This window comes from Calidris pugnax, unplaced genomic scaffold, assembly GCF_001431845.1.
Source record: "Calidris pugnax isolate Ruff unplaced genomic scaffold, ASM143184v1 scaffold117, whole genome shotgun sequence".
In the NCBI taxonomy this organism is placed as follows: Eukaryota; Metazoa; Chordata; class Aves; order Charadriiformes; family Scolopacidae; genus Calidris; species Calidris pugnax.
Window position 1 is genome coordinate 433,067 of NW_015090834.1, and position 18,737 is coordinate 451,803.

Genomic DNA, 18,737 nt, shown 5'->3' on the forward strand with positions numbered 1-18,737 from the left:
GCAGTAATATATCTTATCTGCACCTTCTGATTCCCAGGGAGCAAATACCTCACAGTGGGTGACTCCCTTCCTACTACAATATGAACAGTATTGCATGTACTAGGTTGTAAGGCCTGTCTTTGAGTTCTTAAATATAGTTAATAAGAAAATTGCTCTCCATGTACAGTTTGGAATTATTTTGGTCCAGTCGTTCACTTTCATATATATTGTTGGCAGAGAAGTCTGGAAGCCCTAGGGAGAAGAGGTAGTGGGGTGTGGGGACTGCTGGTAGAGCTGGTGTGAAGCACACCCCCAGCCATGCAATGGGGGCGAGAGACTGCACTGTCCATCTCATCCAGGTCACCTCTGTGCTCCAGCCTTCTTCCATCAGTTTGTAAAGCTGGTCTTCAATGCAGATGACATACCAGTACTGGATATTAAAACCAATCAGTCCTGGCTCTGGCAGCGACGTTTACGCTTGCAGAAGTGTAAATATGCAACATCTGAGTGAGTTTGAAATTTCCACCTTGTCTCTGTCCATGAGATTCCTCTAAACTGAGCTAATGTGGCACCCTCCTATTCTGCACCCATCTTCCAGTGGAGATGCTCTTGTGTCTTTCTCTGCTCAGAATGTAAGGACTGCATTACACTTGGCCATGTTCAGCATCTCTCCTGTAGCTTGGTTGAGGCTGACCTCCCAAATCTGTTCTGAGTAACACCAAAGAAGAATCACCCGAACTCAGAGCCTGACTCTGCCTCCTCCATTTGTGAAGTGTTGTGGGACTCAAACACGTACCCTGCAAAGAGCCTGCTCCCTTAGCTATTGTGGCAGTTGTAGTTACATATTAATCCTTGATTTCCTTTTTCCTTTCAGAAATACTTGGTAGCATGATCTCAGGGATTTTCTTAAAACTCAGATTAAAATATAAATAGGGACAGAGGGATTTCCTGATTTCCTAAAGGTAAAGCAGTTTTACCAGTGTTTTTCATGGAAAGACTGTAGCCCACGTATGAAATCAGAAGATCTGTTGTGTGTTACGTGACCACTTGGTCATTCAAAATAATGTCAACAAAACAATCTTGCTGCCCCTTGAGACTTAGACTTGATAATGCACAAGAGCAATTGAAAGTCTTCTCATGGCATTCATTTTTAATTACTTCTGTGGTACAAGGTCATAGATATAAGCCACTTGTCAGCCTGGATAGCTTCACAGAGATAAAGACTAGATTTATAGCGTTATGCGGAATTCTGGGAAAAAACAAAGGTCACATTTTTCAAATTTAAGTGTTCAAAGTTGGCCTCTTAAATCTGTCTTCAGACACTTTTATAAACAGCCTGCTTTTCAGAAGTGCCAAGCAGTGGTTCTTTGTGCTGACTTTGCTGGAAACAGTGTGGGCCCAGTGCATCCGTGTTATTCATCGGGTGGGTCAGCGAGCTACAGGGTGCAGGCCTGCTTTCAGGGTCTGGTCTTAACCAAAGGTGCCTGCATTGTCAAAGGTTTTAAATTATTATCAAGACAGTTATTCATTCTTAATCATTAAAGTTATAATGTGGATTATTCCATTATGCAAAAGACCCATGTCTCTTTTATTTTTCCTGCTCCAGGTTTGACTGTCGTGAAAATAGTATAAGGGAGTTGATATTTCCACGCAAAGTTGGCATGACTGGGTGCAGCATTTTGAAGACTTCTGTGATATGAATTGTTTTACTTCCTAGTGACAATTCTTCATAAAAATGACCTTAACCATTCTTTACAGCATGGTCTTTTCCAGGCCAGTAGTTAAAGTTTAGCATAGAGTGGAATTTTCTTGTTTCTAGACTCTGACTTGAGACAGAAGAAGACTGTACGCTTTTTGGCAACAAAATCTTTAGCAAAGATTTAGCTTCCAAGCTCTCGGTCTTCTGAGGGTGTACTTGGATGTGAAGACATAACAAAAGCACAGAATCTTGGGAAATATAAATCAACCGGAATTTTGTGCAGCATGTTTACATTCTTTCCTTTGTTTCACAGAGTAACAGGTACGAGAAAGGAAGGAGCCTATGGTAGCTTGGGTTTCTAACGCTCTCCTGTGAGTGCTCTTAGGAAGTTGTTTTAGAAGTGAAGCAAACATCACAGCTAAATCAATATAATCAAAACAGACAAGGACAGCGTGAGATTTGGGAGATAACAGCACTTGCATTAAGAAAACTCCAATTAAGTCCCTGGAAAGTAGCTGCAGAGGTAGGAGGAATAACAATTCCTGAGAGAATATGGTGGAACATTTTATATTCAAGATCTTCATTTGAAGACTGGTGATGACTAGAAGCATTGGTTATATCTGAATTGTCTGAGGCTTTTTTGTTTGCTTTCTGGAGGAGGAAAAAAAAAAAGATTAATACACAGTTTCAGTATGTTTGAGTATTGAGGGCTCTGGTTCAGATGAATTCAGGTTCAGTAATGGCAGAGCAGTAGGACTCAGCAGTGGTAAGACACTGTGGCTCCTTTGTTTGCATGTTCCCACAGGCAAGTTTCATGTACTTGTGCAAGCAAAAGAGGACCAAAGGACCTGTAGGAGTGACACCACATGTTACTGTGCACTGAAGTAGTGGTGGGTGCTGGGATCATATAGGGGGATCTCTGGGAATAATCTTAAGAAAACAATGTGACTTTTTTTGTCAGATAGCTTATCTTCCAACTTGTGGGATGCACCTATAAGGGTCTTGTCAGCTTATCTTCCAACTTGTGGGATGCACCTATAAGGGTTTGAAAAGCTGGAGCAGATGGTCTCCTAAAAATAAATTTTAAAAAAGTCTAAAATTTTATTGATGAAACCCTTTCGAATTCACATTTTTCAGACTTGTCAGCTGCACTAACACTCTTTGATGTTGCTTTTACCTCCTGTGTTTGCTGAAGTAGGTGTTGTCCACTGTAAACAACTATTGTTCTGATTTCCTGGCTCATTTGCTTGAATTTCCTCAGTTTTGGGTAAGAATGGGTGGACGTGGAGACACGGACGTGGTATTTTCCTCTTTGCAGGTGAGCTGGAAGCTCAGCCGAGGTTACTGCTGGTATGAATTAACTCTGATCGTGCTCTACTGGACAGTGTCAGGTTGTTTCCTAACCAGCAGCCTGTCAGAATTTTGGGAGGCCATTGTCTGATGAAGGAGCAGCTTTTTTGTTGTTGTTTTTCTCTTCAAGGGAGGGGAGTTTGGCCTGGGTTTGATTTTTACTTCAAGGCATAACAGGCACAGTGCTAAGCAGCAGAGTTAAATGGACAGGTGAAAATTCACCATGAGTTTGGAACGTCAGTGTTTGTTACTTGTTAGAAACAAGAAATGCAACCATTTTAGTCTTCCACACAGGAAACTTTTGAAAAATTATGATGGATAGTTTCATCTATCCCCCCCAAACTCCTTTATATAGCAGCTGCCTGGTGTTGGGGCAGTAAATGATGTGCCAGATACTCCAACCAGTACATCCTATCGAGAAAATGGTAAAGAATGTGCCTGGATGCTACAAGGGATTTGTCTGCTACGATTTGATTGCTACGATTGATTTAATGTTTAGATTGTGATAGGGCTTAAAGGACTAAACTAGAATTGGCCCCATAGTGTTCAGGGTTGTCCAGACATAAAGTAAATACTATTTGCAAAGACACTGGTCTGAGAAATGAGGACAAACAGGTCGGTATGTATGAGTAATCAGACCTGAGCAAATAAACAGCAAATAGAGTAGGAGGAGATGGCTGCTTTTTCCAAGTCAGTAGCTGTGATGGGAACACATCCAGTGAATTAATAGTTTGTGTGCAGTACGATAGAGGGGCTTTTCAACAAAGGATCGAGAAAGCACATGTATGTGATTTCCTATCTGTTTTTTCCATTGTTTCCACTCTTCTTCAAATCTAGCTAAGCTGCTCCCCCTCTTCTCTCCCCCTCGTAGCACCACTCCACAAGCCAGGAGGGGGCTGGGGGCAGCTCTCTGCTGTGTGCCTGCCGAGGCAAAGCAGAGCGAGCTGCAAGCGCGTAGCAAGTGAGAACGTGGGAGTCAGAGCTGCAGAGCCATTCATAATCCACAGCTCTCTTCCCCATAATTATGTCCGCTACCCGAGAGAGCTGAGAACTCCCTTAAGCCTCCCTGCAAGTCATTTAGATTCTAATTGGGATTTAAAAACTCTTGAAACCTGAGTGGGTGGCTCAGTGCATTATTGCTGATGAATGTTACCCTGGGTGATGTGCCCAGCAGACCCACAGAGGACCTGCGCTCAGCTTGCCATTGAAGAACTGTCTCCTCCTTGTTTTCAAGCGTGGATTTGCTCTTTGCCTCCACTAATTATGAACTGGTTTCATTCATAACAGCAATTCCATTTGTGGCATTATACCAAAATGTTAATTTAATTTTATGTTGAATCCTTTCCCTTCTTAATCTTTCTTAAAAATGGAGGCAATGAAGCTTGCTTTCTTCACTCAAATATTTTCTGCCTCTCCTCCCTGTTCTGTGCTGGCTTTTTTTCCTCAAAATTCACTGAACACAGTTTCGTTACCTGCTCAGTAATGTCATCATGAGGACTTTAGCTCTCTAAGGCTTGGCTTTGCAGGCCCTGCATGTCTTTGGTTGGGTTTTTCTGGGGGGGTTGGGGGTTTTTTCCCCTCATGAAACTCATACTAACTGGTCATTGTTCCCTTGTTGCTAATTCCCTGCCAGACGTCCCTCTTCCTGTTAAACTGGCCCACAACCATAAGCAGAATGATGTGAGAGGGTCCATCAGCACGGTAAAGAGCTGGAGAATTGCACTGCTGGGGCAGAAGTGGGATGACATCACTCTGATGGATTTTACTGTGGCAGCTGCATAGGGACCTCCGTATATCATGCATCTGATAAATGAAGCATAAAATACAGAACAGGACTGATGGAGGCTGCAGCACTACTGGGGCAGCTATTTCTAAGGGAGAATGAGGGTTTAGTGACTCAAAATGGGTGAAGAGGAGGGTGGAAGGGTCCTTTTCACCTGGGCAATGTATTCTGGGTTTGGTTTCCCCACCCCATGCACCCCTTTTTGTTGGTTTATAGTAAATATCTGGAACTGCTCCCTTCCCCAGCTGCAGTGCACTTTCCTGTGGGCACTGCACGCAGCCACAGCAATCTCTGCTCACTGAGGCAGAGGGAATGATGTTGTTAGCTCTGAATTAATTTGCTCTGTGAGTGTAAATCAGGCTTCTACTGTTATTTTGGTGAATTATTTTAAATGTAAATGCTGCGGAGACAAATTAAATGTGTGGATGTGGTACTGAAAAAGCACTCTTGAAACAGAGATACTTCAAATACAAAAAAAAAGTTGTTCCCTTTGTCATTAATAAAATATTCTTTTAATGAACTATGGATGGTCTTGGCTTTCAAAGCTGTCTGTAATCATCACAGATTCCTGTCCCAGCCATACCCCTAAAAGCTGTAGGCTATAAGTCAAGTGAAAACAGATAACCACATTTTGGGGAAACTGCCTCTAGCCCATTTTCCTTCAGTCCCAGGTCATCGTTCAGACTTCTGGTCCAGGGACATGGCTGGAGCTCTTTGCCAACGGGGAGCTACTGGGATTTATTGCAGCAGAGCATAAACCTACATAACTTTGAGGGTTCTCTGTTAAGATTCTGTGTTAGATTTGGGGCTGCAGTGCCCAGCTGCTCTGAGGAAACTCTTCTAGAAATTTGTTCTGTGTGTCTTCAGTGGGATTTTTTTTTTGGTGGTAGGTAGGTTTTTTTGGTTGGTTTTTTTGGTTGGTTTGGTTGGTGTTTTTTGGCCAACAAAGACTTGTGTTCACTAATTCCTGGCACTTGGGATGTGTGGAGCAGATCAAAGAAGAGGAGCTCAAACATGGCTGTCACCTCTACAAGGCAGCACTAGTCTTAACTGAAATCTGGACTATGGTTAATATTTGTTTTCAGTCTGTGAACTTCAGTAGATCATCTAATCCAGACTCCTTTTGGTTTGCCACCAGTTAGATGAACAACACAAAGTTTCTCTCCTTTTTCCCTCCTCACCACCTTCTGTTGGTTATTAATATCGGGGCTTGGCATCAAGCTTTTACATGCTCCCCTCCAGCAAGGTGGGGACACAAGCGGAGCCCAGCCAGGCCCCTTCCCTCTGCTGCCTGCTTACGCCCCCATCCCAAAGCCTGTAGCAGGGTCTAAGGGTGAACCCATCTACCCTCTTCCTCTGGACCATTTTGAGCAAGCTTTATTTGATTTTTATAAAACCCTTCCCTTTTGTTTTTGTGCTTGAATGTAGCCTGTCTCAGTGCACTTGAACACAGACCACCTGCGCCAGTCGCTGTTTTCTGTGCCATTTTTTGTATGACTTTTGCTGCTTCATATACTCAAAATATTTCTTCATGGAGTCAGACTCTCTACACCTTATTCTCTATTCAGATGCATAACAAAGAGTTTGTGTGGCATTCTTCATGAGCTACTATTGCTAGAATTGTCCATCTGCTTTTGTACTTTCATGACAGTCCAAGCCCAAGCTCAGGATTTATAACAGAAGTATAAAATAGAGTTTTAATACTTGCACAGAAGGTTGTAGTACTAAATGTTGGTGACAGCCCCTCCCTGCATTCCTCTGTATGAGATTTGTTGCCATATTTAGTGAAAATTATCAGGATAGCCATATCAAATATGGAGAAATCTGGTTGAGCTAACTGGATGCTTGGTGCTATTTTTTGACAGTGTTGTTCTTTGCTGTTGCCTGATGGCCAGGGACAGGTCAGTGGTTTCAGAGGGACATGGAGAGGCCAGATATGACCATACCAGTGGATTTCAGTTAAATGGAGATGAGCATTTTGGAGGGCGGGAGTGAGGCATCTGAGTCAACTACTGTGCAGCTTAATAGCTAGTACTGTGGAGGAAGCTGACTGTTCCAGCCATCTCTGCTAACTTGTCTTTAAAGATTTTTGTATAGTGCTTGCTTCGTTTCTACTTGACCTAGTTTATGCTGTGCGTGTTGTGTCACTACCTACATTAAAAGCCTTCATTCTCCTACTTCTTTGATGGATTTCTAGTGCATTGGGTCACCGTTCCAGACTACTGCTTTATTTATTTATTTGTAATCATGTCTCCCATGTAAGCTGCTCCAGAGCAAATTCTTAGTCTTCATTAGTTTTATTCTTCCCTGGAACAAGGGAAAGTTTGGGAAAACGCGTAATGGCTATCTTGGGCCATTCTTCCTCAAGGATTGAGAACTTTTATATGACTATGAACTATGGTTTTTTGGTGAAATATGTCTGTGAGGGCTTTTCTGCCAGGAAAACTAATCCAAAATGGAGTAGCAGATTTTGAGACTGCAGAAAATTGATGAGCTTGGTAAGATCAGAGAAGAAAAACAGATCTCTGGTAAAAGCAAACACAGCTTTCAAGGCACTTAGCAGAGGTATAGAGCATTTTAAGTAATACAGATAAATATCTCCCTGGAGCTTTTGCTTTTTCATCTAAGCACAGATCAGAGAACAAATAGGAAAATGTGGGGGAAAAAACAAAAGCTTTAAAGATGTCAATGAACATTTTTCAAGCTGAAAATTACTTTTAGCAATGAAAATAACACAAGATGCATAAGGCAAAAACAATGAAGCTGTGAATAAAATAAGGGAAAAGAATGAGACCAGAGGGATGCAAAGAAAGTTTTGAATTAAGTGACTGCTAACTCCCTCCTTATAAATGGTTTATTTTCATTTGTTCTTGAAAAAAAATAATTGTTTTTGTTGCTGTACTGATACACTGAAAGTTGTTCATTACTATCAGACAAATGTTGTTCAGACAGTGTATTAGCAAAAGGTGGTACTTTAATGCTTTTAAAGAAAAATAACTATAAGTACAAACCATGATAATTCTGCATAAAAGGATAATATCAGTGGCCTTCCAGCTTGTTTTGTGTTTTATATTCATGGGCTAAGTCTTAGCCCCAGCACTGCTTGATATGCAATCTATACTACTGGCATGTATTCGGTAGAGAACTTCTGCATAATGATACGATGTGTCAGAGCAAAGCTATGGGAATGTTTGATTTTTTTGTGAAATGTCACTTAAAATTGCGTGGTTGGGTAGTTACACACTTCCACAGAAAATTCTCCTTTAATCATAAACTCACACACACCTCCATGTCCTGAACTGCCATCAATACGGAGTGGAGCTCCAGGTTTAGGCAATGAATGTATCTTTGCTATGTTGTGCGCGTTGATTGAATTTCAACCATAAACAATCAAGTATTTAGTTCAAAAATAGCTCATACTCCAGTCATTTTGATGTCAAGTTACTGCACTGAAGCGGTAGCTGCTATGCTGAATTTTCACCTCACCATGTTATTAGAAGTAATGAAGTGATGTGGCCTTTACAAATCATCACATGCAGTGAAAGCATTGACAAGGATGAACTTTGCAGGTCTTACTGTAACCTCTGACAGCACTGTATTTTGTATTACTGTGGAGCTTTGCTTTTAGGTTCTAATAAGCTAAAGAACCCTTAGGCTCATTCAAGGCCAGGCAGGATGGAGCTTTGAGCAATCTGGTCTAATGTGGGGTGTCCCTGCCCATGGCAGGGAGTTTGGAATTGATGATCTTTAAGGTCCCTTTCAACTTGAACCATTCTGTGATTCTAACCATCACTTCTTGGCCCGTTGACACAATTAGGTTCATAAGGTGCACTTACATTATGGTGTGAAATGAGGGCTCAAGAACTGCCTTATGTGTCCCCAGAATCTGACTGGGGCTTTGCCTGTCCAAGCTGTACAAGATCAAGCTCAAAGTGTTTTTTTTCACCTGTTCTGCAGAAATTTTGAGTGTGACATCATTTGTAACTTGGACAGCCAAGACTGTCACCAGGAGTGCTGATAGCAATATCTGTTGATATTGAACATAAGAAGTTCCTTCTAAATATGGGGAGGAACTCCTGACTTTGAGGGTAGCAGAACGCTGGAACAGGCAGCCCAGAGAAGATGGTGGAGTCTCCGTCTCTGGAGACATTCAAACCCATCTGGACACGTTCCTGTGCACCCTGCTCTGGGTGGACCAGCTTTGGCAGGGGGGGTTGGACTAGATGATCTCCAGAGGTCCCTTCCAACCCCGTATCATTCTGTGATTCTATGATTTTGTGTTTTCACTTAGTTCAATTCTACTACTGTAACCGTGTCAAGTCCGCTAACTAGGAATTTTAGTTTATATTGGCTGTTCACTGCATCGTGTTTGTGTTAGGTACTTACTTCATGCAAAGAAATCTTTGTGAAACCCGCCTCTTTGTCATGGAAACTGTTGTCCTAGCAGTTGTTAACCCAGATGAATATGTCAGCAAATGTTTTCTTTAATGATTGACATTTTTCACACATCTTGAGAACAGAAAGTTTACGCTCAGTAGCCTATACAGGTATGGGGTAAATGAATGATTGGTCAACATGCCACTGAAGGTATTTGCTCATACCTTGAGGAGACCTTAGGAAAAGGTTCCTGCCTGTGAACCAGATGAAATGTCATTTTCTTCTGTGCAAGAAGCATATATGCCACATTTTTATTTCTCTCAGGCATATGCTTGTATCTGAAGACTTCAATGCTTATTCTAGCTACAGACCTCTAACCTTCCATTCCTTCCTGTAGCTTATTCACAACTGTGCTGAGCAGAATGGCCCTTCTGTGGTAATAATGCATACTTGTATAGCAAACACTTTTTTAGGCAACAAAAAGGGTTCTCCAATGAAATAAATGTGTGGATAAAGAGGAAGGTGAATGTTTTTCCCAAAGGCCTAGAGTTTCCTTGCTCTGATAGGATTTGGTAAATTGTTATCATCAATGTATGAATTGGCAGACGTGAGCTTGTTACCCAGTCAAGTTTCCTGTCAACACAGCAATATCATAATGAAAACATGTTTGCATCATCTCTGCCCTGCACCTTTGTTCAAAGCCTGGTTTCTTATCCTTCCTTGATCTTTTCTTTGCAACATGCAGTAGATGTTGAATTATATTTAAATCATATTTTCCAGTCTAGAAAAAGACACAATCATTTGTGGTAATAAAACATGAGTGGAGAAAAATTCTCTGAAAAATGGGCGCGCACCAGGCTGGAATTGCCTGTATCGTTTCCTTGTCTTTTTTTCCTGTATGCTGTGCTATAGTGCCCCTCACCTCTGCCAAGCTCATACAATTGATGCAGAACTGTTCTCTTTGTTGTTGCAGTGATCACCGATGGGGCACTGGATAAGACGGCTCTAACAGATGATGTGGGAAGTGAGGAGGACCTGTATGAGGACTTCCGGAGCTCCAACCACCGCTACGGCCACCCTGGAGGAGGTGGAGAGCAGCTGGCCATCAATGAGGTATTGCGCCGGTCGGTTTCTGACAGGCAGGATAAGGATGGATGCTGGTTCTTGCTGTGAACCATAAGAGAGGTCAACAACCAAAGCAATAATGGCCAAGTGGATGGGGCTTCAAATGTCATTTACTGTGGGTACCACTTACAACGGGGTAATGACAGGGTCTGGGCCTTCCATCAGGGCCCTGTCTCTGACAGTAGAGGACAACGATGTAAGGTAGTGTGGAGCCACAGGTCCTGAGCAGGTAACTCTCCCCTTTAGTGGTTTTAGGTGGGAAGTTTAAAACCATTAATGTGCAGCCTGATCAGGGCTGGTGTGAGACTTGAAATGTGGCATGCTGAAGGCATAAAGGAAATGTGGAGAAAAAAACCCAACAACCTGTTCTGCATACTTCTTTATTAGCAAATGAGAAGGGTGCAAAGTTTAATGTATGCGTGCTGAAGGCATAAAGGGAATGTGGAGGAAAAAAAACCAACAACCTGGTCTACATACTTCTTTATTAGTAAATGAGAAGGGTGCAAAGTTTAATGTATGCTTGGTCTTCACTGCTTCTTCCTGTTCCCCAGTAAATTCACTCTAGGGATGTGAAAGATATGCCTTTTTAGTTGGTGCTTTTAGCTATTTTCTTTTATAGTGCTGACACTGATTAACTTGACATCAGCAATTTAAAAATGTACTGCTTAAACTGATGCGATGAGCAACGTATTAACAGGATTTAAGATGGGTTTTTTCTGCAAAAATACAATGGCTTTGTCTAATGCATTAGAACTGGCATCCTGTTACACACAGAATGCGTTTTCGGTGGGGTGAACTAATAAGATTTTTCACTGGAATAGTGGAGCACGCTCACCACATGAATAATCTCTTGCACTCTTACACCTTCTTTCTCTCTTCCCTGTGCTTGTTACCTTTACATGACCTCCACAAGGTGAGAAGGCAAGGATAAAAGATGTATTTTATTTTCTTGTGGCTAAGCTATAACTGAAACTATGTTGACTGAGGCTCTGTGCTTCTGTTTGATACATACAGTGATGTTGCTTCTGGGGTCTGCACAAGCTCCAGAAATCTGCACAGTGAGGGTAACAGCTTTTCTTCAAAAACAGCAACAAAAGCTCTCGTAGCAGTTTTCCTGCTCCTAGTGCTCAGAATCTCTAGCTGCAGCCTTGGGTGCCTGGGGTAAGGAACAGACTTTGCTGTATTTTCTTCCCCTATTGCTTACATCCAGGTGTTATCAAACCATGGCCAGAGCTTTTTGATATAACCTCAGCTGTTTTGGACTGTTGCCACTGGCAAGCAAGCATTAGTAGAACACCAGAAAAATCTTGGGTTGCATTTTCCCACATTTACCTGGTGTCTTTATGAGAGTCCCAGGAGTCCCAGGAGTCAGTCCCACAGTGTGCACCGAGGGTGTGGGAGGAGGATTCTGCTTCTCTCCCATTCAGGTGCTTGCCTTGGTAAGTCCTCTTAGTGTGTCTTATCAAACAGAACATTCTCTGGATTTTTGCTTCTCTTTTTTAAAGGAAAAGGCAAAATATTTTACTTTCTCAAAGGAAATCTTTATAACTCTTTAAAATCAGGAAAAAAATTAACTTGGCAGTGGTCTGTATATCCGTCATGCGTGTTGTGGTTTTCTCTTTCATCTCAGACACCGTTCATCATTATTGAGAACAATCGTTTTTCTTTCTTTTCTTAAAGTTCATTTTATTAGAGTAAGATTCCATCGTTTAACTTCTAATCAGGAAAGCAAATGGATGTGTCCAAAGCAGGTGTAATTTGTGTAGTCTTTGAAGTGTATGAGGGGTTTTGTTGGCCAGTTGACTGGAAGAAAAAAGATTATTTTTGGCTTGCTCCGAGCTTGCCTGTTCAGGGGCCAACGTAATTGTAAGAACAGGCAGTACATTATTTACTTTGTCAACTGGTTCCTACAGGTAATTAATCCATCACTTCACTGAGCCTTAGCAAAGTGCTTTCCTACAGAATCACTTCCTGGAACAAAAGAGTGCAGTAAAATACAAAATCTCTGAGGTGAAATGTTAAATCTGTGAGGCAGGGATTTTACATGAACAGAGATCTTAAGTGTTGGAATTGAAATATCTCAAATAGCTGGCAATCAGACAGGCTTCAGGTTCCCTGCTGGACCAAAAGCTGGATATTGATTAGTCTTGAGTATTTTCTGTAGTAGTGCAGGGAGTGATGTAGGGTGAAGATATCAATGTCTAGTCGTTTAGTCACGTTTTGTGAGTAGGCTTGTCTTTGTTTTATTGTATTCCAAATTGCATTTTATTGGTTGTGGATAAGGAAACTATGGTAACCACGTTATTCTTAGCTTTCTTGGAAGAAGCAGCTTTCAAATAAACAGGGAAGGTTGAAATACCTTTTTAAGGCATTTGGCAGACCAAGTGTTGCATTAAAAAACAAAATACCCAGTCACTGAGTTTTAGCTTATTTTGATCAAGAGAAAATGGGTATGAAAAGAAACCTTTCATAAAACTAGAATAGTTTATTGGCAAGAAGTCGAGAGGGATAAAAGAAAGCTGGGAAGGTTGTATAGAGCCCACCTAAGAAGACCAGCATGAGAGTGTGTAAGAGCCAAGAAAAATCAATCAAAAAGTAATAATAAGGGTTTGGGATGAGAAAAGAGGCAGGGGAAGTAATTTTCTTGGGGCATCTGTTTGACATTCTTTCAAATGCATTCTTGATGCTCATGAAAAGAGATTTTTGTGTTTAGATTGTACTTGGTGGAGTTTACTTTGTGTTTGTTCCAGCTAAAGACCCTATCCTTGCATCTTTTTGCTTCCACAGTATAATAAGGTAAAATGTGGGAAGGGAAAAATCTATACTGCAAATGCATTGCAGCTCTGTCCTTCCAGTGAAGAAATATTATCTACAGGGCAGACATAGCTTCAAGCTTCATGAAGTGTGTTATATGCAGGCTCCAGTTTAGAACGTGAGGGATTAAGCATATAAAAAGCCTGCCTGCCCAGCTCTCGAGTGATCGTGGTGATAGTGAGGAAAGCTATGCTGCTTATCAAGTAATTGCCCTGGGTGAGTAGGCTTAGGCTCTTTGCTGCAAAATATGTGATGTGTACAAAGGGTTCATTCTGCCCTGCTCTGCCAAGGGTCCCTATGGCTCTGTGCTTTGGAAGAAATGTGATTTGCAGTTCAGCATGTGGAGTGTTTGGCCCCTTGCAGCCCTAGATGAGCAGTACCATCCCCGTCTATGAAAGCAAAATGCACTAAATGTTTGGAAAATAACAGTGAGACTCCCTGTTTTTTCCTTATCTCTTATGGCTCTGTGTTTGATAAGTTTGGAATTTGGTATGTGAAGTCTTGTGCCTGAGGAAATGCATGACTCGCTGGCTTCAGCAGACCAGGATTTTATCTAAGACATGTAACACCATTGCCTTATGTTTTAAAGTGACAATATTGTAGTATGTTACAGATGTTTGTGCTAATCAGTGCTTGTTGACAAGATGCAGTTAAGCTAATTGGTTCCGACATATGTGTTTCTGATTTAGAAAAGTAATTCGTACAGAAAAATGTTCAGGAAGCGGCGCAAACAATACATCTACCATATACCAATGGTGGCAGATTCTGTAGCAGTCCTCTCTTTGAATTACTGAGCAGTGTACAACTGGGGCTGTTGAGTCTCTAAAGCTTTATTCTTGTGCTAAACTCTTTGATTGCTCACTGGGAGGTTGTTCTAGGCTTACCCAGTGCTCCTCCGAGCACAGCCAATTTTAAACAAGACAGACGTGTAAACTGTTGTTTGGGTATTTAAAAAAAAAACAACACACAAACAAACCAAGCAAACCCCAAACCTCATAAAATGTTAATGCAGATGAAATCAGAACAACATATTTTAATTTTGTTAAACGTGAACAATATCCTTCATAGCATTTTTCACATTATCCGTCTACATTCCAATTAATAGAAATCTCTTGTGTACTGTATGAGGACAAATTTCAAAAGACATAAAAAATGCTGCAAAATGTTATCATCCCCTTTTTTTAAAAGAGTACAGAATAGGTTGAAAAAGCAGTGGTCACAAAGGTTTTCCAGGCTGAAAACAGAATTATTGATCACATGGAAGCAATATATAACATTCCTGTGTAATCTGGGAGAGATTTATTACCGCTTTTATATTTTAATGTGAGTATATTGCTCTCCCAACTGATACTAAAGCAAATAGAAACCAGTTAACAAATACACCACCCCACCCCCCTTTTTTGGTGGTGTTTGTTTTTTTGGGTTTTGGTTTTGGGTTTTTTTTTCTGGAGGGCTTAATTCCCACTTTTGTGCCTTGTGCATTTCTGCAACCAAGATTGACAACTGTGATCCAGAAGCAGCAATTATGATTTATTTGCAGAGTACTGTATAAAGCTCAGTGCTGTCAAGGACAAGAAATAAAGTTCCCCCATGGACATAAATCTTTACTGGATCCGAGTTTTTGGTCCCAAGTGCTTGTGTAACTTTGTATAGGGCTCAGATGTGAGCGTTCAGAGTGTGGAGTCAGAATTGTAATTTCTTTTACTGCCTGATGGATTTAGTTTTTACAGTTCTCAGGTCTGCAAACTTCTAAGGTCATTTCAGAGGGCTTTTTGCAATGGATTTAAAGCAAATCAAACTATATTCAAATACTCTATAGCAATTAAGTCCCATCAAACATCAGGATCAGGAGCTAAGTGGTCCCAGGGGTTGCCAGAGCCATATTTCTCCTTTCAACCATGGGCAGCTGTGGCTGCTCTGAGCTGCTTTCTCATGCACTTGTCAGCGTTAAGACTTGGTTGTCCCCTGTGCCAGGGATCCTCCCCCAGCAGGCTGAAGGTGAAGAGAGGGTGATGGAGGCCATCTCACTCAGCGCTGTGGGTTATCCTCATCTGAGGGCAGGCTGTCTTGCAAGTGGATGTTGGGGTGTTTTGGAAAAGTGGGAGAAATGGGATAAGCTTTCATATTTGCAGCCATGCAGTGAGCCCTTAGCAATCCAAATGCTTGTTCCCACACACGTGTGAGGTGTGAGTATGTAGTTCCCATACCATGTGTGCTATGGTCTGTAGTGTGCACACAGATCTGCAGCAGGAGTTCAATCCACACAGAAGTATTTCTATAAAATACATAATTTTTTGATAGACCTATGCTTTCCCTAATGGCCCAATTGATCTGATACTCATTAGGAACAAATAAAAGAATCCCACCAAGCTTAGCTTAGTTCTTGGGGCAAGAATAGCAGGTGGGGGGGTCTGTCACAGTTCTAACTCCTAAACAAAACTGCCGGGGTGTTACAGTGGAAGGGACCCTGCACATCCATAAGAGAATGGCTGGTTATGGGGTCGGTCTCTGAGTGGACCTAACTCCTCCTGCCAGGAGCCAAACTGGAGAAGCAGATCAGGACAGGTAGCCTCTGTATTTCACCTCTTTGTGGGCTTGGGTGTGTCCCCACACATATACCGACATGTTTAAAGAGGGAAAGGTACTGCCCAAACTTTCATCTGTGGCTGTAAAACAGACCTAAATGCGTCGCTCAAAGGAAATAACTGGAGACAGCGTGATGGCTTTGGAGTTCTTACATCAGCCCTGCCAGCTGTTAAATTTTAAAGGCTCTAACAGCTTCTGTTAACGCTTGTTAATGATGGCTTGTGGTATTAGGGGACTCTTAATAATGTCTGTTGTTTGCCGGCATTAAATGTGTTCCCAGTTACTGGGGTGTAGAGAGAAGCTTGTCTCCATGGTTTTTCCCTTGGAGGAAAAAATGATCCAACAGTGTTTTAACTTGTGAAGTTACTTGTGCCAAATTATCTCAAAGTCTGCCTATATTTTATCCAGTGTATCCCAGGGTTCCTAGAACTCTGTCTGATGTTCCCCACCACTTAAAGAAAACATGGCATATCTGTTGATGCTAAACACAAGAGGTGGTTGTCTGTTTATGGTGAAGGCTGCAACCAACTTCCAATACTTCGGCATCCCATTAAAAGAACTCCTTTAATCCATACCAGTGGCATATCCTGTAGGGCTAAGGGTTACACTTGCAGAAGGTCTTGGCTTCTTGCCTGCCACTTCTAGCGCATGAGGGCCATCTACCACGGCGCCACTGAGATCTTCAAATCCTTTCTCTGCTGCACTTGAGTTAGTGTGGCAGGCAGGCGCTGACCCTCTAAGGTCCTGATGGTCCCTACCTGCTGAGGGTTCTCACATGCACCTAATCACAGGCTTTCTAATCTGCTATGCTTCAACCAGCGTTGCCTGCAGGACCCAGTTGTGGTGTGCACACAGTCAGTCAGGTCCTGTGCAACAGCCAAGGGTAACCTGTGGGCAGGTGGAGATGAGTGATTTCACTGTTCATGTGTGAAGTGGGAGCCTTGCTTTCAAACCTGCCCTCTGTCTGATACAGAGAAGGAACTTACCCCCTGCCTTTGATGTTTCTCACCAGCTGTCCTTGTTTGGCATTAGGGGATGCTTGGTTTGGTACCTAACTCCCCACTGCTGTTCTATGGGAGGAAGAGCATCAGAAGCACTGCAATATTGGCACCCCTTCTAAGATTTGCCTTCAGAAGTGAAGCATAAATTAAACTGCAGTTATTCTTGCTTGAAATGGCAGCCTGATCATGTGCAAAGACAAGTCTGTTTTGCAGATTCTTGCTGTTACAATTCACTTTGTCAATGTCTTTATTTTAAAATTAGTTTTGGGGAATGTCCGTTCCCCAGTTCGCTGATTAAAGAAGCACCTGTTATAGATAACAGCCCAATAACAAAGTGGATATTGGAGTACAAAGATTTGCTGTGCAAAGCGGATAACGAAGGAATGTAACAGAGTAGGAATGTTGGGTAAAGGTTAGTGTAGAGGTTATTCCAGGTTTTAAGTGTTTGCATAGAGGCATAAGAGTGAATATAGCTGGGTTTTATAACATATCTGGATTTTATATCTGGGTAATGTAGGGGTTATTCCAGGCTTAAGGGTTTGCATAGAGACAGAAGAGTGAATATATCTGGTTTTGTACCATACTTGTGCCTTAGGTTCCTCTCAGCGTGGTTTTGATATCAGAACATTTCTTGGATTCATTCTCCTCTCTCCAAACCTTGATTTAGAGCAGCTCCTCTCTGCAAAGTTTTCTTTTTTTCCTAATCCTCAGAAGACATTTCGACCCTGGTGGAAAAATAAAATCCTTCCTGACTCTTCTGGCCCTTCAGAAAGCACTGTTAATCCCTCCAAAGATCTTCCCTGTTGGCTTCAGCCCTGTCTGTGTCTGAGGCTTCTTGTCCTACACTCAGTAAACTGGGGACAGAGTTAGCAGCAAGCTCAGCCACGCTTTAATGCAGTGAAGGCATTGGCATGTTCCTTGCAGTTTTAGATTACCACAAAGCAGCAAAACAGTGGGAGCTGTAGGGGGAAGAAAGATCAGCGAGAACAACCAAACTGCTGAAGTGCCAACTCCGCTTTTCCTCAGGCTCATGGAAAAACTCCCCCTCCCTCTGGGATGCTCGGGGCCAGCCCTCACTGGGTGCCCTTGGCATGCCCTGGGAGAGCCCTACGCCTGCTCCTCACAGCAGAATGAGGAAATGTTACTTGCATTAACCCCACGACTCCCACTCTTGAACACACGCGCGCTCCATGGGCAGGCGAACAGAACGGCCTTTGTCCCCAGCAGTGGGGGACTGACTGGCACACCTCCATGTGGCACATACTTTGTCAGGCAGATTTGCATGGAGTTGTAAAGTGTGATCAGGGCCTTGGAGGACAGGAGTAGAGCTGTGCAGTTCTACAGCAGCTGAACCTCAAGTGCAGCTTCTTTCTTGAAGTTTTGGGTTGAGAGGCAGGTGCAGTTGTAGGGAACAGTGACCTAAAAAGGTGTTGATGGGGTTTGTTTTTTTCTTTTCCAGTCCTACTTCCAGCTGGTTTTACCTATAATCTTTAGAGAGGTTCCTGCTTCTGGCTATTCCACTGGCGTATCACTGGCAAGTCTTCATGTCAATGGGTTTTATGAAAATAAAGCTATCCAATATCACCTTGAGTACTGTGTCCAGTTTTGGGCCCCCTACCATAAAAAAGACATTGAGGTGCTGGAGCGGGTCCAGAGAAGGGCAACAAAGGTGGTGAGGGGTCTGGAGAATAAGTCTTATGAGGAGAGGCTGAGGGAACTGGGGTTATTCAGCCTGGAGAAGAGGAGGCTGAGGGGAGACCTTATTGCTCTCTACAACTACCTGAAAGGAGGGTGTAGAGAGGTGGGGGTCGGTCTCTTTTCTCAAGTCACAGGTGACAGGACGAGAGGAAATGGCCTCAAGTTGCACCAGGGGAGGTTCAGGCTGGATATTAGGAAAAATTTTTTCACTGAAAGGGTTACCAGACATTGGAATGGGCTGCCCAGGGAGGTGGTTGAGGCCCCATCCCTGGAGGTGTTCAAAAGACAGGTTGATGTAGTGCTGGGAGGTATGGTTTAGTGATGA

The 18,737-nt window shown here is 42.5% G+C and overlaps 1 protein-coding gene across 1 annotated transcript in view; it reads left to right on the top strand.

The window, feature by feature from the left end:
* The window catches only part of ARHGEF4 (Rho guanine nucleotide exchange factor 4), a 230,653-nt gene that overhangs the window by 175,411 nt on the left and 36,505 nt on the right, over window positions 1-18,737 (top strand). Inside the window, 1 exon segment of the mRNA XM_014941530.1 lies at window positions 10,162-10,301. Within this exon segment, the coding sequence (XP_014797016.1) occupies window positions 10,162-10,301 (140 nt within the window).